Raw genomic sequence first — 27,108 nt, 5'->3', positions numbered from 1 at the left:
TAACTACTTTTGGCTTGATGACCATTATTATCGTCAGGACAAAGGAGTAGCCATGGGGCAAAGTATGCCCCTAGTTTGGCAAACCTCTTCATGGCTCTGTGTGGGGTGGGATGTAGTTTATGCTCAGCATAGACATCAGGTACTGTTAAGAGCAAGGTATATAGACTATGTCCTCCTCCTGTGGGATGGTACCAATTCCAATTTTGGTTTCATTCATGGAACATTTAAATTTAAACAATAGTGGTATTTATCTGAATTATGAGGCGAGTCAAAAAAGTATACATTTCCTCGACCTCACTATTTCTGTCCAGGGGTGATAGTTTCATCACCACTACTTACTTTAAACCCACTGACAGAAATTTGTACATCCCTACTGATAGTTGTCATTATAGCTCATGGTTACAGTCTGTGCCTAAAGGCCAATTTATGAGACCTAAATGGAGTTGTACAGATACAAATGCTTTCCTATCTGAGGCTCAAATCCTTACTGTAAGATTTTTAAAGAAAGGTTATGATGCCACATTTCTTCGTGACACCTTGGATGAAGTTAATCATGTTGATAGAGTGGATCTTTTAAAGGTTAAACCCTCGGTTGAGAAGGCTGAAACTTCTTCAGTAATGTAATTTGTCACCACCTTCTCTGCCCAGCATAGAGGGATCAAACACCTTACCCAACAGCATTGGCATATTTTGGGGAGCGATAGGGTTTTGGGCACTGTTTTACCTGAGAAATCCAGAGTAGTAGTTAGGGGAACATCCACACTTTGAGATAGTTTGGCCCTAATGTCTTGGATCCCCCTACTGAAAAATTTAGCTTTTTTCAAAATCTTATGGGGTATTACCAATGTAGGAAATGCAAAATTTGTTCAATAAAAAATGCAGACAGAGGAGAACCAATGAGTTTGCCTCTACTAGTACCGGAAACTCTTATAAAATTAAACCCTTTATTACATGCTCCAGTACAGGAGTAGTGTATCTATTACAATTTTCTTGTGGATTGCAATATATAGGGAGGACCAAACACTCTCTACAGTTCAGGTTAAATGAACATATTACTAATAGGGATGATCGAACGGTTCGGGTCGCCCAAAAAACGCCTGCAACCACACACCTGGGCATTTTTGTTGCAGGCATTTTTTGGGCATCTTTGGAGACAGAAAGGGGTAGGAGAAGAAAAGCAGCGCCACCTCAGTGTAGATTAAAAGGTTATTTATTACATAAAAACAACGTAGTAACTCACACAGAGGAAATCGTTGATCAGCAAATGGTAATAGTTCTTCTGCAACACTGCAGGGATGTTCGGGAAGTACACTGTGGCGGCCGTGGTCCTGGCTGTGCCGGTGGAGTCCGACACTTCCTGTGGTTCTGGCAGCGTTCAGTATCCAGGCTTACATCCAATAGTGGCAGGGGGGTGCTCGCGTTCGGAGCATGCGTGCTCCTTCCTCAGGCGATGCTGATTTGTGTGACAGCCTGGGAGTTTTATAGCTGAGGAACTCAGGGGGCGGGAGCTTGTTGCTGTGGAGATGCGATATATACAATGAGTCATCAGGTCAGAACAGGAAGTCATATGACAGAAAGTCTCTGGGGTGGGGGCCTGTTGCTGTGGAGATGCGGTATATACAATGAGTAATCTGGCCAAAAAAGGAAGTCATGTGACAGAGAGTCTCCGGGGGTGGGGGCCTGTTGCTGTGGAGATGTGGTGTATACAATCAGTTGTAAAAAAAAAAAAAAAAAACATAATAATAAAAATGAAAATAAAAATAGAAATAATAAAAATAAAAATAGAGGTAAAGAAAAAAAAAATATTATGAAAAAACTGATAATATTTAACCTAGAAAAAATAATAAGAAATAATGCATATATACTACTATGTATAGGCAGGTAAAGATGGGAATGAGATAAGTCCATGACGGAGAGGGGCTTCTCATAGTTCATTGAGATGAGGGTGGTAGTATTTAAAGGTAGAGGAAAAAGCAGAATATGAAGTATTCTGGAGGAATAATGCAGGATATGAAGTATTGCTATATTTAGGATAATCAGTAGTAGTTTTAAAGTAGTGGGTTCACCTCAATTTCTTAGTTTAAGCCCCCCCGGTGTCAGGGAGTCCAGGCAATATATCCAATAGGATTCTCGAGCACACAGGCGTTTAAACCTTTCTGCTGGAGGAAGATTTTTCGGTATGGATTCAATAATCCACACTTTTAGGTCCGCTGAAGATTGGTGGTGGTGCTGCAGGAAGTGTTTGGGGACGCTGCGTTTGTCGTTGCCAGCTTCAACAAACCTTCTGTGTTCCCCAAATCTTTTGCGTAGAGTGTGGATGGTGCGGCCTACGTAAAGTAGGCCGCATGAACATGACATACAGTATATTACGAACTCCGTGGAACAGTTGAAAAAATCTGGAATGGTATATTTTTGTCCTTTTGTAGAAAATTCTTTTAGGCCGTGTGTAACATGCTTGCAGGTGAGACATAATTTTTTGCGGCATTGGAACATGCCTTTGATGTTTAGAAAGGTTAGGGGTGCACTTGGTGTAGTGGGAGATTTTTGGATTTTACTTGGAGCGATATTGTTCTTTAGATTCCGAGCTCTTCTGTATGACACCAAAGGGCGGTCAGGGATACTGGCTTTTAAATGTGGATCGGCTTGGAGAATGGGCCAATGTTTCTTGAGAATGTGTTCCATTTGTTTGTACCGGTTATGAAATTTGGTGGTGAATCTAAGTGGTTGTGTATGTGGATGGAGGAGGTTTCCTTATTTTGTGTTGTTTCTTTGGAGACAGGCATAACATCTGAACTTCTGTATAGGGATATATATACACACACACATATATGTATATATACACATACACACATATAGATGTGAAAGTAGCAGAACCCTATGCCTGCCCTAATGAAATTATTTGCAGGCATATACCCCTGTATGTTGTGGTCTTTAACCACTTGCCTACTGTGCACTTAAACCCCCTTCCCATCCAGGCCAATTTTCAGCTTTCAGCGCTGTCACACTTTGAATGACAATTGCACGGTCATGCTACACTGTACCCATATGAAATTTTTATCATTTGTTTCACACAAATAGAGCTTTCTTTTGGTGGTATTTAATCATCTCTGGGTTTTTTATTTTTTACAAAAAAAAAGAATAAAGACAGAAAATTTTGAAAAAAAAAAGTTTTTCTTATTTTCTGCGAGTAAATTTTGAAAATAAATTTTTCTCCTTCACTGATGTGCGCTGATGAGGCGGCACTGATGGGCACTGATAGGCTGTACTGATGGGCACTGATGAGGTGGCACTTATGGGCACTGATGAGGTGGCACTTATGGGCACTGATGAGGAGGTACTAATATGCCGCACTGATGAGCACTGATAGGCGGCATTGATAGGTGGCACTGATAGGCGGCACTGATGAGCACTGATAGGTGGCACTGATGAGCACTGATAGGCGGCACTGCTGGGCACTGAGAGGTGGCACTGCTGGGCACTGAGAGTTGACACTGCTGGGCACTGAGAGGTGGCACTGAGAGGTGGCACTGCTGGGCACTGAGAGACGGCACTGATGGGCGGCACTGATGGGCACTGATAGGCGGCACTGATGGGCACTGGCGGATGGCACTGGACACTGACCGGTGGCACTGATGAGCGGCACTGATGGGCAGCACCATCAGTGTCCACACTCAGTGCCCATAGTGCTGCCAGTCAGTGCTCATCAGTGCCTATATGAGCAGGCACTGATGGGCACTGACTGGCAGCACTATGGGCACTGATTGTGGGCATTGATGGGGGGCACTGATGGCGGGCACTGTGGGCACTGATGGGGGTGCAATTTGTGTATGTTTTTACCTTTAGTAATCAGGGCACTGGTGATCAGTGCCCTGATTACATTCCTGTGTGTCCCCGGCGGCTAACGGCTCCCCCTCCTTCCTCACACTGCAGGCTCCGTGTGAGGAAGGAGCGCCGGCGATGAGAGATGATCTCATATGTTTACATATGAGATCCTCTCTCATTGGACGGCCCGATCACGTGGTGAATGGCCGCTGTGATTGGCCTTTCACCACGATCTGTGATCGGCCGTGTCCAAGGGACACGGCCGACACAGATTTTCCCCGTTGCGCGCTCGCGGGAGCGCGCGGGGGGCGTGTCACTGGGAGGCCGTATAAAGACGGCCTCCCGAAAATTCAAGTCCGCGCTACAGCCTATATACGGCTGCAGCGCGGATGGGGGGTGGTTAAGGTGCCCATCTAATAGTTTTTTGAAACTATTGATGCTTCCTGCTGATACGATTGCTTGTTGAAGAGAATTCCACATCCTTACCGCTCTGACAGTAAAGCACCCCCTACGTATTTTAAGTTTAAACAATTTTTCCTCTAGTTTTAGTGAGTGGCCACGTGTCTTATTGTATTCCCTTACTCTGAAAAGTATGTTCTTTATGCTAGGGTTGCCAGTACAGTATTTGTACATTGATATCATATCCCCCCTCAATCGTCTCTTCTCCAGAGAGAATAGGTTCAGTGCTTGTAGTCTTTCCTCATAGCTGATGTCCTCCATTCCCCTAATTTTTTTTTGTTGCCCTTCTCTGGACTCTCTCCAGTTCCAGCACATCCTTCCTGAGGATCGGTGCCCAGAACTGGGCAGCATACTCCAGATGTGGCCGGACCAGAGTCTTGTAGAGTGGGAGAATAATCTCTTTATTTCTGGAGTGAATCCCCTTTTTTATACATCCCAGTATTCTGTTGGCTTTGCTTGCAGCAGTTTGGCATTGCATGCCACTGCCATGCCTGTTGTCTACCAATAACCCCAGGTCCTTTTCCATCCTAGACTCACCCAGAGGTTCCCCCCCCAGTGGGTAGCTAGCTTTCGTTTTTCTGACGCCTAGGTGCATTTCTTTACATTTTTCAACATTAAACCTCATCTGCCATGTAGTTGCCCACCCCATTATTTTGTTCAGATCCGCTTGTAAGTTTTCCACATCTTGCATAGAAGATATTGGCATGCTTAGTTTAGTATCATCCGCAAATATGGAGATTGTACTAGATATCCCCTCCTCTAGATCATTTATGAATAAATTAAACAAGACAATCCATTACAGCCGTGAGCAAGTTTAAATGACATTTTGTCCTTTAGAAATGTCAGTATTGCTGCAGCAGGCTTTATACATCATACAGATGCCCCACTTTGCAGGCACATTAAGGGGACCCCCCGGCACTATATTTAAAGGAATTTTTTATTTTTATTGTTTCACTTTAAGCATTATTAAAATCACTGCTCCTGTAAAAACAATTTTGCATTAATACATGTTCCCCAGGGCAGTACCCGGGCCCCCATACACTTTTTATGGCAATAACTTGCTTATTAGCCTTTAAAATGAGGACTTTAGATTTTTTTTTATGTTCGTGTCCCATACACTTTTATAGAGTTTGCATGTTTGCAAGATTTTTTACCTGTTGGAGATGTTCTGGTGTGAACCGAACAGGGGGGTGTAGAGCCCATCACTAGTCATGACATTAAATGTGTTATTTATGTCCCTAGAACACCTGACGGTGCTACCTGCATGTTGGGCCTCTATATGTGGCTAGGCTGTGAACAAGTCTCACACGTGTGGTATCGCCATACTCAGGAAGAGTAGCAGAATGTGTTTTGGGGTATAGTTGCAAGTATGCATATGCTGTGTGAGAGAAGTAACCTGTTAACATGACAATTTTGTTTTAAAAAAATCTTCATTTTGCAAAGAATTGTGAGAAAAAAACTTCAAAAAACTTACCTTGCATCTTACTTAATACCTTGGAATTTTTAATTTCCAAAAAGAGTTTTTTTTTTTTTTTTTGGGGGGGGGGGTTGTATTTTCCTGGCTTGTTAGTTTCTTAAGAAATGTGATAGACCTTCCTTACATCAGGAGTGATCAATGATTGGCACCATTGCTTGTAGACTCTATAACTTTCACAAAGACCAAATAATATACATTTATTTGGGTTATTTTTACTAAAGATATGTAGCAGTATATATATTGGCCAAATTTTATGTAGAAAAATTACTAATTTGCAAAATTTTATGACAGAAACAAAGAAAAAATGCGTTTTTGTTTTTTCACAAAATTTTTGGTCTTTTGTTATTTCTAGCACAAAAAAAAAATAAAAAAACCCCAGTAGTGATTAATTACCACTAAAAGAAATCTATATTTGTGTAGAAAAGAAGGACATACATTTTATATGGGTACAGTGTTGCATGAGTAATTGTCATTCAAAGTATGAGAGCGCTGAAAACTAGTCTCAGCAGGAAGGGGGTGAAAGTGCCTGGTATTGAAGTGGTTAATGCAGTCAGTGTAGTGCTGTGATTCTTGTGTAACAGTGTAGTGGGGCCACTGAAGTGTTGGTGTGATCCCATTTTTCATTGATATTTTTTTTTTGCAGCATCAGGTTCTGTTGCTGCAAAAAAGCAACGTGTTTCTGAGGCTTCGTTAGGTCAAAGGAGGAACGGTGGAGAAGGCGGCCGGCTGACCGATGCCTTTAAACAATTGTTTAGTCCTCAGCGCCCAGGGCTGTTAGGTTTAAGCAACTATCGGCAGCATCTTCATCATATGGAGCAGGATTATCTAGGGTGGGGGAATTGAATTACAATTCACCGAGGTCAGGTCAGTAAAATTTTCTTCTAGCAGAGGTCCGAATATCATGTCTGTACCATTGTGCATTTTCACGTGCTCCAAACGGCATGTTACTTCAGCACCATGCGACTTGGTGCAGCGCAATTTTTTAAAAATAGGTAAAGGACTTCTTTCTGTGTTTCCTGCGGGTAGTGCAGCCCATGACGTGTGCACCTAATGCACATGCACAGGTTGAAGGGGGCTTCCAGATTCTGATAAGCCACCCACCCGCAGACCCCCCACAACCACAGCCCAGGGTTGTCGGGAAGAGGCCCTTGTCCCCATCAACATGGGGACAGAGTGCTTTGGGGTGGGGGGGTTCAGAGCCCCCCCCGCCCCAAAGCACCCAACCCCCATGTTGAGGGCACGTGCCCTGGTATGGTTCACGAGGGGCGGGCTGCTCGCTTGTCCCCGCCCCTTTCCTGACCTGCCAGACTGCGTGCTCGGATAAGGGTCTTGCATGGGTTTTTGGGGGGCACCACGCTGTTTTTTCTCTTTTAATTTCACCGGTTCCCATTAAAACCCATACCAGACCTGAAGGACCTGGTATGGACTGGGGGGGACTCCGGGACTCCACGCCATTTTTTCCATTGTTTCTACATCTGTATTGCCGGGAGTCGACAATAGATTACAGCCACGAGCAAGTTTAAATGACATTTTCTGCTTTAGAAATGTCAATATTGCTGCAGCAGGCTCCATACATTGTACAGATGCCCCACTTTACAGGCACATTAAGGGGACCCTCCAGGCACAATACTTAAAGGATTTTTTCATTTTTATTGTTTCATTTTAAGCGTCATTAAAATCACTGCTCCTGTAATAATGATTGTTTAAAAAACATTTTTTTGCATTGATACATGTCCCCCAGGGCAGTACCCAGACCCCTATACACTTTTCATGGCAATAAATTGCATATAAGCCTTTCAAATAAGAACTTTTCATTTTCCATGTTCGTGTTCCATAGACTTTAATAGAGTTTTCATGTTTGCTGGAACTTTTTCCCTGTTCGAGATGTTTTGGTGCGAACCGAACCCGGGGGGTGTTCGGCCCATTGCTACTTCTATATGTTCCTGGAACTCCTTTCTACAAATCTCAGATACAATTGATTCCTGAGCATCGTCCTGTATAAAGGAGAAGTATGATAAACAAATAATAAAAAAAAATATATATATATATATATATATATATATATATATATATATATATTTAGCTCCTTCGGTGTAAGGCCTGCAGCTGTCCCATGTTAGCTCTAAGCCTGAGATCACATGACCTCTGATTACTTAGTTCCTGGTCTGTTCCTCCGGGGCTCCCTGGAGTTCTGGATTGTGGAGGGGGCAGGTGCATCTGGCTCTGACTCTCAGCTGCACACTGAGAGGTGGAGTCAGCTGTCAATCAGGTAGATCTGGCCATACTTCTCTCCTAAGTTCACCCTACGCTGTGCACTCCCTTGCTTCTGTTACCCCGTGGCAAAACAGGAATGAAATAGGACTGTTTAATTATGAGGGATTTATACATAGCTCATGTATACCACAGTGCTGCACAAAAAGCAACTCAACAATCGACATCAGTCTCTGCAACAGAAGAGCTTACACTCTAATGTCTCAAACATACCTCACAGTATAACAGTATCCCCTGTACTGTACAGGGGAGAGGCCACTACTGGAGGTACGGCCATACAGGGAAACATCTTGCGCTAGGGTGCTCTGGGACCAGATATTGCTGGTCCATATTGTGAGGTCGATTACTGTAGGTCCTTTGGAAGGACTTGACCCATTACAACTATAATATTAGGTCACATACACATGCCCTGTATCTGTGTGGAGGTAGTCTCCCCCTATGGATGCCGCATTTACTGGTTGGTCTTGGTAATCCCACTATATGACCATTTGTATTATCCGTATATTCCATCTGGGCTGTTATATGTTGTCTAATAATCCAGACCGTTCTATATATGGTCTGTAATCTATCACTGTGACTGCCTCTGCTTCATATGGTCCCGATGCCTGCCCCAGGAAACGTTATGCCCTGTTCAAGATTTTATGGGAATAATTGTCTTGAAGGTCTCTTTGGCCCTGAAGAAGCCTCTGGTGAAACGCGTCGGCTCTTTGAGGACCTACAGACTATGCCCTATAGAGACATTATTGTTGCCAATTTTGTATCAATGTTTCCTGAGGGAACATGTGTTTTTATATGTATATGTATGCATACGTAATCGTTCTTTTTTATCTTTATGATTTAATAAATATGTTTTCATAAAAATTCTACTTTGTTTTATTTGTGATCACCCTTCCTTGACTGGCCTCCAAAATCCCACTTTCCTTATTTTTTGCTTTGGTTGTTGTCCATAATTGGGATGCTGGCCATCTTTTTCACAGATATTTGTTGATAAGTGATCACATGACCTCTGACCACTCAGTTCCTGGTCTGTTCCTCCGGGGCTCATTGGAGTGCCAGATTGTAGAGGGGGCAGGTGCATCTGGATCTGACTCTCAGCCGCACGCTGAGAGGTGGAGTCAGCTGTCAATCAGGCAACCAGGTAGATCTGGCCATACTTCTCTCTTAAAGCGGAGTTCCGGCCTCGGGGGTCAAATTTAGATAAAAACACCCCCGGGACAGTCAGGGCTAGTACATTCCACAATGGATAGCCTCTGAACTGTCCCGGGTCGCACTTACCTGTAAGAAGAAATACTTACCTTGAAAAGTTATTTTTCAGCGCTGCCATCTCAGGTGTGGGCAGCTGAAGCCAGCGCGTCCTCTTCTGCTGCCTCTTCGGTGACGTCGGAGTCCCACGATGCACTGCACCGGCCCCGCTCATCACTTCCGGTGCAGGCGCGGCATCCCTGCACAGCTTCTGAGCATGCCCAGAAGCTGTTTAGCAGGGAATGCTGTGCCTGCACCGGAAGTGACGAGCGGGGCCGGTGCAGGCGCATTGACTCCTGGGAGCGATGATGTTCAGCTCCCAGGAGTCATCGCAATCCGGAAGAGACGGCGCGGGTCGCGGCCGCAGAGGGAGGAAGTGGAAGGAAGGTGAGTATATTTTCTTCAATATCAAGGTAAGTGACCAAAAAAAAAAAAAATTGGGAGCTTCCATTTCTTTTTCAGGTGGCCCTCAGCAAACGGATGGCCCAAAATCCTTTTTTTTTTTCGATTTTAAAGGCCGTAACTCCGCTTTAAGTTCACCCTATGTTGTGCACTCTCTTGCTTCTGTTACTCTGTGGCAAGGACTGTTTAATTATGAGGGATTTATATATAGCTCACGTATAACACAGTGCTGCACAAAAAACACTCAACAATCAACATTAGTCTCTGCAACAGAAGAGCTTACACTCTAATGTCTGAAACACACCTCACAGTATAATAAATTACCATTTGCTCTGACCTACCGCAGTACTGTACAGAGAACACTAAGCCAGTCATATTAGTCTCTGCACCAGAGGAGCTTGCACTCTAATATCTCTCCACAGTCATACATAATTGGAGTAAATTTTAGGTGAACCCATCAGACCCCTGCAAATATTTCTTTATTGTATTTTTGTTTATTGGAATCTGAAGAATGCAGGATGACAACACGTCAGCTCTACAGATTCAGTCACTTCACATGAAGACTTTGATATGTAGATAAAGCTTTCCAGACTTGCTCCCGAATCAGTTTTGTCTTCACTCCATAAATAATTGGATTTAGCATGGGAGGAACGAGAGTGTACGTATCTGCTAGAATTATATGAACATAAGGTGGAATCCTTCTACTGCCATATCGATGGGAAAGGAAAGTGAAGAGGGCCAGACCATAAAAACTTAGAAAGATGCACAGATGGGGTATGCAGGTGTTAAAGGTCTTCAGCCGGGCGTCTTTGGATGGAAGACTGAAGACCACATGGAAGATGGCACAGTAGGATACCAGGATAAAAAGCATGTCTAGTCCTGAGATTGTGAATGCCACAGCCAACCCCAGAGCACTGTTTATTCTGATGTCGGCAGCAGCAAGTTTCACAATCGCCATGTGCTCACAGTATGAATGGGGCACAATGTTGGTTTTAAAAGCAGGAAATCTCTTGATCAAAATGATGCAGGGACACATCAAAGTGACCGCTCTGAGCAGTAAGAAGATGACCAGTTTGACAATGATGGTGTTGGTCATTATAGACCCATACCTGAGCGGTTGGCAGATGGCGATATAACGGTCAAACGCCATACCAAGCAAAAGTCCTGACTCCAAGCTGGTGAAGGAATGGAGGAAGAACATCTGGAGGAGACATGACTCAAAACCAATGTGTCTCTTCTGGAACCAGCAGACAGACAGCATTTTTGGAGCAATGCTTGTAGACAAAAGGGCATCAGTGGAGGCCAACAGAGAAAGGAAAATAAACATAGGCTTGTGAAGGCCAGAAGAGGCTGATATGACAGCCAGGAGCATCACATTTCCCAGCAATGCCAGGACATAACATGAGCAAACAATGGCACCTACCCAGTTATAAACTCCTTCTAGTCCGGGAATGCCAACCAGGATGAATGAGGTGGGATAGAATGTGCCATTGACTTTGATGTCGTTCATTTCGCTGTTGATCATCTTCTACACCCAAGTCCGCAGTTCTCTGTGAGGATTAATATACCATAAGGTCACCTAAGTTAATATACTTTATTGTCACCTAATGGGATAGAGGACTTACAATTATGACTGGAATATGAATACAAATGAAAAATGTATATTTATATAAATAGGAGAACATTACTTGGTCTGTAAATAAATAATAAATAAAGTTGTTTTATCTGACTAGGAACATGTAGACTTTGTATAAGCCCCCGTTCACATTAGGTCACTCCGACTTATTTGGCCAATCTTCACCGAATCATTCGCTTTCCTGGTTTCCCTCATTGATGTTTTATAGGAGATTTGGTCTCCATACTACGCTTCATATTACTGGTTTTAAGGTGTGCGGCCATTTCACACATTGTTGGATTCACTGCAGGATATTTTTCACATCGGTGATATCTTTGGAATTGAGTGCAGATTACGTCATTCAGATCACTGCCACTTGTTGCTGCTGTTTTTGCACAGTTTTGCACAAGAATTGTAATGTGGGCTTTTAACGTATTATTTATTAGGGATGATCGAACTTTTGAAAAGTTCGGTTTGACCAGAACCCCCAAACTTCCTGAAAGTTTGGGTCCAGATTCCAGAACCCCATTGAAATCAATGGGACCCGAACTTCGGTAATCAAAAAACACCATTTTGAAGCCCTACAACCCAATAAATGCCCCTAAAAAGTGCCTAAAAAAAAGTTCTGGGTCATGCCCCAGGGACTATTAATCACACAAAAAAAAAATCTTAAAAATTGTCGTTTTTGATAGAGAGCCAATTATTGAAAAAAATATTGAAAAAAAAAAAGAGATTTCTTTGGATTTAGTGTCTGGGGGGGGGGGGGGGGGGGTCTAAAAATGTACCTGTGAAGTTTCAGCTCTGTAGCATGTCCAGAACCAGAAAAAAAGATAATTTTTCTTAGAATTTTTCTTAGCGCAGGGATGGGGTTCCGCTACTTTCACACCTGGGATTTTTGTTTCAGGCATTTATTGGGCATTTTTTGGGCGTCTTTGGAGGCAGGCATGACATCTGAACTTCTATATAGGGGTATATACACACACACACACACACACACACACACACACATATATATATATATATATATATATATATATATATATATATATATATACATACACATATATATATATATATATATATATATATATATATATAACTGTGACAGGAAGTCAGGTAAATCTGTGGATGTGGTCACAGACTGGAGATACATTTCCACCTGGTTTAGAAAATTCACCAATTACTATAGGGTGTTGGCTGAAAAGGTAGCCAGGACGGCTTAAGGAAGTTGAAAGGCCTTCAGCTGTTCGGAATGAGGAAGTTAAGGCCTCTATAATTTGTCCAAAGGAAGTCTATTGATTGCTGCCTCCTGATGCTGTGTGAGCTGGGGAGAGGAGGACAGTCAGATGTGTGCCTCCCGACGCTGTGTGAAGCCTGGGAGAAGGATTGCTGCCTCCTGACGCTGTGTGAAGCTGGGGAGTGGAGGACAGTCAGATGTGTGCCTCCCGACGCTGTGTAAGCATGGGAGAAGACCTCCTGGAGCGATGTGCGCTGAGGAGGGTAAAAAGTGTGAAGACTACTCAAGGTGAGGTCTTGGACTATTTCTATGTGGAAAGAAATAAATGCACTGTTTGCTATGTGAAGAGACAAGCAAAGGAATGGTTGCTATGTGAATAGACAAACAAAGGAATGTGTTCTATGTGAAGAGTAAAGGGACATGTTCAATGGACATTTGTTGTGTGAAGAGAAAAACATGGACTATTGAGTGTCTGCTGTAGGTTTAGAAAAGTCTGCCCAACAGTAGGTTGGAGACAGACTCTGTAGGTAGGTTCCTGTATGTGAGAAGGTAGCCGCCCACAGTGGCAATGATTTATTTTGTGTTTTATTTTTATTTTGATGTTTTGAGGCTTGCACTTGTGTGAAGAAAATTGCAATAATAAACCAAACTGTTGTTTGCAACCACTTCTCGGCTATCTCCCTGTGTAACAAACCCCCCCAAGGGGTCATCCATACCCGCCACCGAGCTAATCCCCACAATACACATACACACATATAGGTGTAAAAGGAGAGGAACCCTATGCCTGCGCTATTGAAATTATTTGCAGGGATGGTGTTACCCTCCTTTCACACCTATATATGTGTATGTATATATATATATGTGTGTGTGTGTGTGTGTGTGTATATATATATATATATATATATATATATATACCCCTTTACAGAAGTTCAGATGTCATGCCTGCCTCCAAAGACGCACAAAAAATGCCCAATAAACGCCTGCAACAACAACGCCCAGGTGTGTTGTTGCAGGCGTTTATTGGGCATTTTTGGGCGTCTTTGGAGGCAGGCATAACATCTGAACTTCTGTTCTGTATTGGGGTATATATACACACACACATATATGTATATATACACATACACACATATAGGTGTGATAGGAGCGGAACCCTATCCCTGCAAATAATTTAATTAGCGCAGGGATGGGGTACCGCTACTTTCACACCTATATGTGTGTATGTGTATATATACATATATGTGTGTGTGTATATATACCCCTACACAGAAGCTCAGATGTCATGCCTGCCTCCAAAGACGTCCACAAAAAAGCCCAATAAACGCCTGAAACAAAAACGCCAAGGTGTGAAAGGAGCGAAGCCACATCCCTGCTCTACTGCAATTCTAAGACAAACAATCTTTTTTCTCTGGTGGTCACCCTGACATGGAAGGGTTTGGTCATCCTGCCATAGCAGTCAGAGTCAGTTCACCCTACACTACACAACGGTCACCCTGACACTTAACACTTTCCCTACAGAAACAAGATTATTGAATCTAACTATAGTGGTATATAGTACCCTAACTACACTAGATATCCCTTTCCTCACACTAATAATTGCTAAATGACACTTTTGAAGCAGAAGTAACAGAACTGCTTCCACTCTCTTCCACATCCCTGTATTACAGTGCTAAAGATTTGGCGGGGCTATCTTATATACTGGGGGGCGTATTCATAACTGATTGGCCTCTGGACCCCCTAGTCACTCCAATCACATTCCTAGCATTCTCCTGCCCCCTCAATTGGCTTTTACTGATGTATCTGGTCCAATCACGGGTTTTTAAAGCCCAGTTCCTGTCCCATTGCATTTTGGGCGGTGCTGGCTACTGAATTCAGAACTTTTTCCACAAAAAGTTCGGAATTCAGCCGAATTTTGAACAGTCAATGTTCGGGTCGAACCGATGGTCGACCCGAACCGTTCAATCATCCCTATTATTTATCACCGTCATTTGTTGCTGCTTTTTGCACATCAATCAAATTACAGATTTTATGTTTGAATTTTTCCCACCAGCACCTCATAGATTTATATATTGCATCTGTTTTACTGGGATAATATATATTATACTGTCACATGCTGTTACTTTTGCACTTTTGCACATCAATTGGAATACGGACTCTTTATTTGAATTTTTTCACACCAGCACCTTATAGATATATATTGCATTTGTTTCACTGGGATATTATACATTATTTATTTATTTAACACTTGATGGATGCGCTTTATTTGTGATTTTTATTTATCACGTCAATTTTATTTTTATTTTAGCAATTTTACATATGCGCAGAAACATTGGAATATTTATTATATATTTTATTTTGTGATACGCTCTTCATGAAATATTTTGAATTTAGCGCTGATTAATTTATATTTATTTGCATTGTAACCCTAATTTGTCAATGAAATCTTGGCTCTGCTGTAACAACAGTCCCCCGTGGTGGCCCTTGGCTTATTCCCGGGCCCTCTGTGATGCTGGGCTCTGTTGCTTCTGCTTCTTCACCCTCTGCCAATGAAAGGTTTGTTGCAAAGCTTGTTGTAATTGTTCATTTTGGTCAGAATTTGTCTGCTGTTGGAGGTGCATTTGCCAAAATGATCTCAGCTGTCTCAGCAACTCTTCTGTGCCGGCCTTAACACAGATGTGCATTGCCCTCACAATGTGGGACATTTTTTACTCTTATGCCCCATACACACGTGCAGATTATCTGCAGACTTTTGTCTGCAGACTTACCAAAACCATATAATATGAGGTCAAACCTAAACACTTTCAATTTGTATGCAATCCGGCTGGCCCTTGCACTACATAGAAAAGGTAAGTCTGCAGACAAAAGTCTGCAGATAATCTGCACGTGTGTATGGGGCATTAACCACTTGTCGACCGCTCACATGGAGCGTACTGCGGCAAAGTGGCTCGTTACCATCCAGCGACGTAGACCTACGTCGCTGGACTCCTCTCCTTGTGGGCGGCGCGCACGCGCGGCCGGAGGCTCGCTCCCGCTGTATTCCGACACAGCGGGAGTCGGGCCAGGGGAGGAGCGGCGGTGATCACCGTCGCTCTTTCCCGATCGTTGGGGATCGAGTGAGGAAATCCACCCACTTGTGTAAACAAAGTGGGCGGATCTCCTATGTGACAGGCAGGGACAGATCACAGGATTCAGCATAGCTCAACCAGGGATCTGTGTCTGTGTCACTCAATCCCCTCCCCCCACACACGTCAGTAATCACCAGGCATATATTTAACACCTTGATCACCAATAAAGTTAACCCATTCCCTGCCAGTGTCATTATTACAGTAACAGTGCATATGTATAGCACTGATTAATGTAGTAATGTCACTGGTACCCCCAAAAGTGTCAAAAATGTCAGTCAAGGGTCCGATCTGTCCGCCGCAATGTCGCAGTACCGCAAAAAAATCGCAGATCGCCGCCATTACTAGTTAAAAAAGAAACAATAAAAATTACAAAAATCTTTCCCGTAGTTAGTAGCTGCGATAACTTTTGCGCAAACCAATCAAAATACGCTTATTGCGATTTTGTTTTACCAAACATAGGTAGCAGAAAACAAATTGGCCTAAAATGTTAAAACATTTTGATTTTTAAATTTTTTTGGGGAATTTCATATAAAAAATTTGAAAAATATTTTCAAAATTGTTGCTCTTTTTTTGTTTATAGCGCAAAAAGTGAAAATCGCACAGGTGATCAAATACCACCAAAAGAAAGCTCTGTTTGTGGGGAAAAAAAATTACATAAATTTAATTTGGGTACAGTGTTGCACGACCGCGCAATTGTCCATTAAAATAACGCAGTGCCGAATCGCAAAATATAGACTGGTCAGGAATGGGGTAAAATCTTCCGGTCTTAAAGCGGTTAAGATGTGTTGGTTTTAGGTGAAGCACATGTGCAATTTATATACAATGATCTATATATACAATGATCAGGAGACAGAAAAATACAACAATCTAAACAAGAGAATAAAACCTTACCGCTCGGTGTCTAACACTGACCACAGAAGAATTTTTTTTTTTCTTACAGTATTTGTTACATTTTTTTCTTTTTTTTTTTGTCTATGGATTGTTTAAAAAATAAAACACATTTTGCAAGACAATATAACTTATTAGAAGCATTGTGTGTTCTAAAATAAATAATGATGTTCCTTTTTAATCCCTTTATTTACTCTAATCAGCTCTAATTAACCCCTTTTTTACCCTTCCTTGTTTATAATTAAATTCCTGATTTTTTTTTTTTTATTTTTGTTAATTTCTGTTTTACAACCTATTAACCACTTAAGGACCGCTGGCCGCAAATTTACTGCAGCAGGCTGGCCCCCCTGCGCGAACCAATGTAGCTCTCGGCAGCGGGGAATCCGATGCATGGGTCAGGCGGCTCCGTTCCCCGCTGAGAGAGAAGGACGGTCGGATGTTATAAACACAGCTGACCATTCTTCTCTCTGGAATGATCATAGAGCCCCTGTGATCCTTCTATATAGGATTACAGGTCTCTATGGTCATTTCACAAGCCACGCCCCCCCACAGTTAGAAAACACCCCCTAGGCTCACATTTAACCCCTTGATACCCCACAGTGTTAACTCCTTCCCTGCCAGTCTCATTATTACAGTGAGAGTGCATATATTTAGCACTGATTACTGTAGTAATGACACCGGTCCCCCCAAAAGTGTCAAAAATGTCAGCTAGGGGTCCGATCTGTCCGCCGCAATGTCGCAGTCCCGCTAAAAATCGCAGATCATTGCCATTACTAGTAAAAAAATAAATAAAAATGACATAAATCTTTCCTGTAGTTAGTAGACGCAATAACTTTTGCACAAACCAATCAAAATACTCTTATTGCAATTTTATTTTTTTTATCAAAAATATGTAGCAGAAAACAAATTGGCCTAAAATGTTAAAAAATTAGATTTTTACATTTTTTTAGGGAATGTTATATATCAGAATGTGAAAAATATTGTTATTTTTTTCAGAATTGTCGCTCTTTTTTTTGTTTATAGCTCAAAAAATAAAAATCGCACAGGTGATCAAATACCACCAAAAGAAATCTCTGTTTGTGGGGGAAAAAGGACGTCAATTTTATTTGGGTACAACGTCGCACGATCGCACAATTGTCCGTTAAAATAACGCTGCGCCGAATCACAAAATAGTGCCTGGTCATTAAGGGGGAAAATCTTTCCGGTCCAGAAGGGGTTATTATTTAAACTTTTTCATTTGCATTTGTGTTTTTTTTATGTTTCATATTATTAAAAAAAAGCACAAAATTGAAAAAAAAAAAAAAAAGGTCCTTTATGTTTTTTGTAAAATAGAGAAAAAGCTTTCTGGTGGTAAATAGGACAACCTATAGAATAAAATTTATACTTTTTATCAACATTAACATTTTTAACTAACACTAATCAAAGTCAAAAAAAGTGTTTTCTTTCTTACAGTACTTATGTTACATGTTTGTCTATGGATTGCTTAAATAAAAAAAAAATACATTTTGCAAAACAATATAACTCAATGGAAGCGTTGTGTGTCCTAATATAAATACTGTAATGGTGTTTCTTATTAACCTTTAGTTTACCCAACTCAGCCCTAATTCATTCCTTATGACCCTTCCCTGATTATAATTATATTCCTGATTTTTCTTTTGTTTATTTCTGTTTTACAACCTATTAATATTTAAACTTTTTCATTTGCATTTGTTTTGTTCAATTGTGTGTTTTTTTTCCATGTTTCGCATTATAAAAAAAGCACAAAATTGAAAAAAAAAAAAAGGCCTTTATCTTTTTTTTGTAAAATAGAGAAAAAGCTTTGTAGTGTAATGTTAAATAGGACAACTTATAGAATAAAATGTATATTTCTTATCAACAGTAATTTTTTTTTTAAACTAACACTGATCAAAGTAGAAAAAGGTATTTTTTTCTTACAGTATTTGTTATTTTTTTGTCTATAGATTGCTTAAAAAAAAAATACACCTTGCAAAACAATATAAGGGCTCTTTCACACGGGCGTTCCGTATGTCCGTTTTTCATCCCATCCGTTTGCGGATGAAAAACGGACATAATGTATCTCTATGTAAATACGGATGTCATCGATTGATCATCCTCTGACATCCGTTTTTTTGTCAGTTCAGTTTTTTTGAACGGAGGAGAACCCTATTTTTTCTTCCTTTCAAAAAACGGAACGGAAGCAAAAACGGATGTCAGTGGTGTCATCCGCAGACATCCGTATTTACATAGACATGCATTATGTCAGTTTTTCATCCGCAAACGGATGGGATGAAAAACGGACATACGTTGCAAAAAAAAAAAAAAGGACCTGATCGGGCAAAAAAAAAGGAACGCCCGTGTGAAAGAGCCCTAACTCAATGGAAGCCTTGTTTGTCCTAAAATAAATAATGATGTTCTTTTAAATCCCTTATTAACCTTTAGTTTACCCTAATCAGCTGTAATTAATTCCTTATTACCCTTCCCTGCTTATAATTATATTCCTGATTTTTTTGTGTTTATTTCTGTTTAAAAACCTATTAATATTTAAACTTTTTCATTTGCATTTGTTTTTTGTTTTTTTCAATTGGGTATTTTTATTTTTTGGGTTTTTTTTTTATGTTTCGTATTATAAAAAAGCACAAAATTGGAAAAAAAAAAGGCCTTTAGTTTTTTTTGTAAAATAAAGAAAAAGCTTTGTAGTGTCATGTTAAATAGGACAACCTATAGAATAAAATGAATACTTTTTATCAACAGTAATTTTTTTTAAAAAAACTAACACTGATCAAAGTAAAAAATATTTTTTTTTTCTTACAGTATTTTTTTTTAAACTAACACTGATCGAGGAATATTATTAGTATTTTTTTTACAATATTTGTTACATTTTTTTTGTCTAGGGATTGCTTAAAAAAAATTATTAATTTTTAATATAACTAAATGGAAGCCTTATTATAAATAACACATTAGAATAATGAGATGATAAGAATGGATTGTACCGTACGTGGAGAGCACACCGGTGTCACACTCAATCTACCCGTTTGTATCCCGACTCCGAGCGTTCATAAAATAATCTTTTTTTATTGTATTATTGGATTTTATGTCCTGAGGTCCTCTAATTCGTACAATAAAGACACTCCATGGAATTCTTTCTTTTATCCTTCCAATATAAGGAATGATCAGATCCCGTCTCACCCGTCCAGCCTCTCCTCTTCATACAGAGCGGCAGTTGTCTTCTATTAATACCGACTCAGAATTATCACCGGTCTGCTGTCCCGAGGACGGCCGCCGTCTACAAAACCCAACAGAGTCGGCCACCTCCCCTGACATCATTATAATTGGATCACCTGAGTTTTGTGTGTTGGAAATAAATCTTCAGATATAAAAATAACAACAAAAACAAAAAAAAAATTATATTTTAACATAATTTGCATCATTGACATTGGAATTTTTTTTTTTTTTTGTGTATGGTAATAAGTGAATCTTACAAACCGATTGATGGGGTCGTTGGATGGGTAAAAGCAAATACACTAAACGGCACAGCAGTCATGTGTGAAACGGTGAAGAGTTTGTGTACCCCTGACCATCACATCCATATGACCCATTCCAAAACCATGGGCAGTAATAAGGAATTGCCCCCTGTGTAGGTATAACATCCTTCACTCTTTGGGGAAGACTTTCCACAACATTTTGAAAGGTGTCTATGGGAATTTGTGACCATTTGTGAGGTCAGGTACTGATGTTGGATGAGCAGACCTGGCCCACCACTGGAGTTCCAAGTCATCCCAATGGTGCTCAGTAAGGCTGTGCTCAGGGCTCTGTGCAGGACACTTGAGTTCCTCCATACCAATCTGGTCAAACCATGTCATTATGGAGCTGGTGCCACTCATCTAGGAAGGCTTCTCACATAATTTTGGAGCGTGTCTATTGTACGAGAAGACCTGGCTTACAATTGGTGTGAAAATTCATCCCAATGGTGTTCAACAGAGATGAGGTCCGGGCTCTGTGTAAGACACTTGAGTTGCTCCATACCAAACTGGTCAAACCATGTCATTATGGAGCTGGTGCCAATCATCTAGGAAGGCTTCTCACAAAATTTTGGTGCGTGTCTATTGCATTTTGCATCCATTGAGCAAAAAGAACATTTGTGTGGTCAGGTACTGATGTTGTATGAGAAGACCTGGCTCACCATTGGTGTCACAATTCATCCCAATGGTGCTCAGTAAGGCTGTGCTCAAGGCTCTGTGAAGGACACTTGAGTTCCTCCATACCAATCTGGTCAAACCATGTCATTATGGAGCTGGTGCCACTCATCTAGGAAGGCTTCCCACAAAATTTTGGTGTGTGTCTAAAGGGTTTTTCATCCATTGAGCCAAAATAATATTTGTGAGGTCAGGTACTGATGTCTGATGAGAAAACCTGGCTCACCATTGGCGCTCGGATTCATCCCAATGGTGAGGTGGGGGCTCTGTGAAGAACACTCAAGTTTCTCCACACCAAACTGGTCACACCATTTCTTTATGGAGCTGGCATTGTACACAAAGGGGGGGGGGGGGCACAATCATGGTGGAACAGAAAAGGGTATTCACCACACTGTTACCACAAGGTTGGAAGAGCAGGATTGTCTAAAACAATCTTTCTCAAACATTTCAGCACAGAGGAACCCTTGAAATAAATTTCTGGTCTCAGGGAACTCCTGCTAAAAATAAAAAATCTACAACTCATGACACATTAGTGTGACAGTCAGTGGGAAGAATGCTCCTTACTCTTTTCATCATTGGGAAGAATCACCCCCTTACAGATAGCTAAAAGGAGCAATGGTGTCATTGGGAACTTATCTGAGAGGCAGAAATTGCCCATTGCTCAAGGAACCCCCTGCAACCTCAGGAGGAACCCCTAGAAACCTCAGGAGGAACCCTGGTTGAGAAACCCTGCGCTAAAATGTCTCCATTATTTTAACCGGTTGCCGACCCCCGCACGACTATATACTGCGGCGGTCAGCCCCGGCCAGGCAGAGTGACGTATCGGTACCTCACTCGCCTGTCACTGACTTGTGAGCCAATTGCGGGCGGGCGCGCACCCGCCGAGGCGCGCGCCCGCCCCGGCTCGTTCACTGACAAGTCAGTTCGTGTGACCGGTGGACCCGATCATCCGCCGGTCACTCACGATCGCTCCAGTGAAGGGAGAAAGGCGGACGGCTTATGTAAACAAGCCGCCCGTCATTCTCCCTGGTGTAAAAAAGAAGATCAGACGGTTCTACTATGTAGGACCGTTGATCTTTGTTTTTACACCAATAGCCATGTCCCTTTACAGTTAGAAACACGCCCCTAGGACACACTTAACCCCTCCCTCTCCAATACAGTTAACCCCTTCTCTGCCAGTGTCATTTTTGCAGTAACCGTGCATATGTATAGCACTGATTACTGCAGTAATGTCACTGGCAACCCCAAAAGTGTCAAAAATGTCAGTCAAGGGTCCAATCTGTCCGCCGCAATGTCGCAGTACCGCAAAAAAAATCGCAGATCGCCGCCATTACGCGTTAAAAAAAACCCACCAAAAATGACAAAAATCTTTCCCTTTGTTAGTAAACGCGATAACTTTTGCGCAAACCAATCAAAATACGCTTTTTGCGATTTTTTTTACCAAACATATGTAGCATAAAACAAATTGGCCGAAAATGTTAAAAAATTTTGATTTTTTAATTTTTTGGGGAATTTCATATAAAAAAATTTGAAAATATATTTTTGCAAAATTGACGCCCTTTTTTTGTTTATAGCGCATGATCAAAAAATCGCACAGGTGATCAAATACCACCAAAAGAAAGCTCTGTTTGTGGGAAAAAAAGGACGTCAAATTCGTTTAGGTACAGCATCGCACGACCGCGCAATTGTCCGTTAAAGTCACGCAGTAAAAAAATCGCAAAAAAAACCCTGGTCTTTTAGCAGCCAAATCCTCCGGGGCTTAAGTGGTTAAGGTATATTTGCATACTTTTGTCTTTACTCATAGGACACAGCATCCCTCTCCACGTTCACATTACCCTCACCAGTCTCTACATTCTCATCCTGCCCATGTGTAATCCCATGATCTATAGGGCCAGAACCAAGAAGATCTGGAGAATGGTTGTTGTGATTTTTCATCAGTAAGGTTTAATCTTGGAGTCCTCCTTCACTGACTACATAGTTACATAGTTACATAGTTACATAGTTAGTAAGGTTGAAAAAAGACATCAGTCCATCCAGTTCAACCTATGCATCCAGTTCAACCTATGAATGCGTGTGTGTGTTTGCTTTTAATCGTACATTGTATACCCCTGTATGTTGTGGTCTTTAAGGTGTCCATCTACTAGTTTTTTGAAACTATCGATGCTCCCTGCTGATACGACTGCTTGTGGAAGAGAATTCCACATCCTTACCGCTCTTACAGTGAAGAACCCCTTACGCACTTTAAGGTTAAACCGCCTTTCCTCTAGTTTTAGTGAGTGGCCACGTGTCTTATTGTACCTCCTTTCTCTGAATAGTTTGTTCCTTATGCTCGGGTCACCAGTACAGTATTTGTACATTGATATCATATCCCCCCTCAATCGTCTCTTCTCCAGAGAGAATAAGTTCAGTGCTTGTAGTCTTTCCTCATAGCTGATGTCCTCCATTCCCCTAATTATTTTTGTTGCCCTTCTCTGGACTTTCTCCAGTTCCAGCACATCCTTCCTGAGGACCGGTGCCCAGAACTGGACAGCATACTCCAGATGTGGCCGGACCAGAGTCTTGTAGAGTGGGAGAATAATCTCTTTATTTCTGGAGTGAATCCCCTTTTTTATACATCCCAGTATTCTGTTGGCTTTGCTTGCGGCGGCTTGGCATTGCATGCCACTGCCAAGCTTGTTGTCTACCAGTACCCCCAAGTCCTTTTCCATCCTAGACTCACCCAGAGGTTCCCCCCCTAGTGAGTAGCTTGCTTTCTGGTTTCTGGCACCCAGGTGCATTACTTTACATTTTTCAACATTAAACCTCATCTGCCATGTAGTTGCCCACCCCGTTATTTTGTTCAGATCCGCTTGCAAGGTTTCCACATCCTGCATAGAAGATATTGGCATGCCTAATTTAGTATCATCTGCAAATACTGAGATTGTACTAGATATCCCCTCCTCTAGATCATTTATGAATAAATTAAACAGGATTGGTCCCAGGACAGAACCCTGGGGGACCCCACTTTCCACACCCGCCCAATCCGAGTACTCCCCATTAATCACCACCCTCTGTACTCTCCCCTGGAGCCAGTTCTCTATCCAGGTACTCACCTTATGGTCCATACCTACCTTCCTTAGTTTGTACAGTAATCGTTTGTGGGGAACGGTGTCAAAGGCCTTTGCAAAGTCCAGATACACCACATCCACAGGCTTACCTTTATCTAGGTGGCTGCTCACTTCATCGTAGAAGGATAATAGATTGGTTTGGCAAGAACGATTTTTCATGAATCCATGCTGATTACTACTTATAATACCAGTTTCATTACTAAAGTCTTGTATGTGGTCCCTTAACATCCCCTCCAAAATTTTGCAGACTACTGATGTTAGGCTGACCGGCCTATAGTTACCCGGGATATATCTCGGCCCCTTCTTAAATATTGGTACCACGTTGGCTTTTTTCCAATCAGCTGGCACCATACCCGTCTGTAAACTATCCTTAAAGATCAAGAATAATGGTCTGGCAATCACCTGGCTGAGCTCATTAAGAACCCTCGGGTGCAAGCCATCCGGTCCCGGGGATTTATTTATGTTAAGTTTCTCTAGTTTAGCTCTAAGTCTATCTTCTGTTAACCATGGTGGCACTTTCTGAGGTGTATTATTGGTCTTACAAGCTGGGTTCGTGTAGCCCCCCGATTCTTTTGTGAAGACTGAAGAGAAGAAATTATTTAACACTTCCGCCTTTTCTCTGTCCTCAGTGGCCATATTTCCCTTATCATCTTTTACGGGGCCAATGTGTTCTGGCCTCGCTTTCTTACTGTTTATATACTTAAAGAACTTCTTAGGGTTCTTTTTACTCTCCTCCGCTATATGTCTCTCGTGTTCTATTTTAGCCGCCCTGATTTCGTCTTTACATTTCTTATTACACTCTTTGTAATGCTTAAATGCTGCCAATGACCCCTCAGTCTTGTATTTTTTGAAGGCCTTTTCTTTAGCACTAATATACATTTTTATGTTGGAGTTTAGCCATCCAGGGTTTATTTTTGCTCTTTTAAATTTATTTCCCTTTGGAATGCACTGGCCAATCCCCCTGTTTAGTATGCTCTTGAAGCACTCCCATTTTTCCTCCGTGTTCTTTGTTTCCAGGGTTCTATCCCAATTGATATTTTCTAGCAGCGAGCGCAGCTTTGGGAAATTGGCTCTTTTGAAATTCAGTGTCCTTATATTACCCCTCAGCTTCCTATTACTGTAATTAATACTGAAACTTATTGACCTATGGTCACTGTTTCCTAAGTTGTCCCGTATTTCTATATCCGTGATCAGGTCTGTATCGTTGGTAATCAGTAGGTCAAGTACCGCATTGTTTCTTGTCGGTGCATTCGCCATCTGACCCATAAAATTGTCCTGCAAAACATTTAAGAACTGCCTAGCCTTGGCTGAGTGCGCGGTTCCTTCTGCCCAGTCTATATCTGGATAATTAAAGTCCCCCATTATAATGACATTTCCCATCCTTGCTGCCAATCCTATCTGTAAAAGGAGGGCCGCCTCACCCTCCTCCCTCTGGTTGGGGGGTCTATAGCATACGCCCAATATTAACTTCCCCGCCGTGCCATCCCTTTGAAGCTCTACCCATAGGGATTCTGCCTCGTCCATAGCTCCATTATTAATATCATCCCTCATATTTACCTGTATACTGTTCTTAATATACAAACATACCCCTCCCCCTTTTTTACCTTCTCTATCTCTGCGATAAAGGGAATACCCCTGAATGGTCGCCATTCAGTCATGGGAGCTGTCAAACCAAGTCTCAGTTATCCCCACAAAATCTAAGTCCTCCTCAAACATCAGCAGCTCCAGCTCTCCCATCTTGTTGGCCAGGCTTCTGGCATTGGTATATAAGCCTCGTAATTTTGATGTTTTTAGGCTGCTCTCTTGATTTTTCCCCGTACCCACCCTGGGTATAGGAGCTCCGAACACCCTACCGCTAATGCCCCCATTTCTGCCCTCTGAAACTTTCTTTCCACTGGCTAATTCTACATCTGTACCCTCCCCCCCATTCCCTAGTTTAAAAGCCCCTCTAACTTTTTGGCCATCCTCGCACCCAGTACGGCTGCACCCACCCCATTTAGGTGCAATCCGTCCCTACCAAAGAGCCGGTGACCGACTGAGAAGACGGCCCAGTTCTCCAGGAACCCGAAACCCTCCTTACTACACCAGCTCCTCAGCCACTCGTTAACTTCCCTAATCTCCCGCTGCCTCTCTGGTGTGGCTCGAGGTACAGGTAGTATTTCGGAAAATACTACCTTGGAGGTCCTAGTCCTCAACTTAGCGCCTAAGTCCCTGAAATCGTTTAGGACTCTCCGTCTTCCTCTGCCTATGTCATTGGTACCCACGTGTACCATGACAGCTGGGTCTTCCCCAGCCCCACCCAATAATCTGTCCATCCGATCCGCGATGTGCCGAACCCGAGCGCCCGGCAAACAACAGACTGTTCGGCGCACACGGTCTTTGTCACAGATTACACTATCTGCCCTTCTAATAATTGAGTCCCCTACCACCAGCACCTGTCTTTCCTTTCCCTTTCTCCCAGCCTCACTGGAGGAGTTCTTCCCCTGGCAGCTAGGGGCGTCGCTCTGCTCCAGCAATGCTGGTCCCTGACTGGTTTCCCCAACATCACACAACGGGGCGTATCTATTGGGGTGCTCCAGCCCAGGATCAGCCTCCTTGCCTTGTCCCCTTCTACCCCTCCTAACTGTCACCCCTCTAAACTGCTCTGATGCCTGCACCTCCGATACTCCGCCCACCTCTGTGCAGACCCCTGCCTGCACCTGACTGGTACAATCCTGGCTCTCCTCCGGTATGGACATTCGTCTCAGTGTTGCCAGCTGCTTCCCTAGATTCAGGACCTGAGCTTCCAGGGAAGCAACGTGCTCACATTTTGCGCATTTGTATTCGCCCTCGATCACATGTCCGAGGAACGCATACATATTACAAGATGTACACCGAGTCGCATCTCCACACCCGCCGGGCATTGTACCTACTAATCTAATCTAATGGGGATTCAGTAATTTAAGTCTATCCTATGTGGCTATTTCCTAGCTTCCTAACGCTACCTTCTCACCCTCTGGTGTTCCGCTACACTCACTTGACACCGGTCAGTCACACAACACTCACAATCTCACAGCCCGGTCAGTCTCACGACACTCCCAGTCGCACCACCCGGTCAGTCGCACAACACTCCTGTCGCACACACTCACAGTCTCACAGCCTGATTTAGTTGCACCACACTCACAATCGCACAGCCGGTCAGTCGCACAACACTCTCAGTTGCCCAACACTCAGTTGCACAGCCCAGTCAGCTACATTGGTGCCTATAAAAAAAAGGGATCAAAGTCTTCACCC

At 42.4% G+C, this 27,108-nt stretch overlaps 2 protein-coding genes across 2 annotated transcripts in view; one reads left to right on the top strand and one right to left on the bottom strand.

Annotated features, from left to right (window-relative positions):
- LOC309548369 (uncharacterized protein) overlaps positions 1 to 27,108 on the top strand; it is a gene marked incomplete at its 3' end in the record, with an annotated part of 923,844 nt that overhangs the window by 264,639 nt on the left and 632,097 nt on the right.
- On the bottom strand, positions 10,221 to 11,198 carry LOC309545778 (olfactory receptor 52A1-like; the record flags this gene model as incomplete). Its single annotated transcript, XM_082245129.1, has 1 exon — positions 10,221 to 11,198. The coding sequence occupies one exon, from the start codon at positions 11,196 to 11,198 to the stop codon at positions 10,221 to 10,223; it is 978 nt and encodes a 325-aa protein (XP_082101255.1).

Source organism: Pelophylax lessonae, assembly GCF_965119305.1.
Source record: "Pelophylax lessonae genome assembly, chromosome: 2".
NCBI lineage: Eukaryota > Metazoa > Chordata > Amphibia > Anura > Ranidae > Pelophylax > Pelophylax lessonae.
The sequence above is the reverse complement of the archived record's forward strand: the minus strand, read 5'-3'. Positions and strand labels throughout refer to the sequence as shown.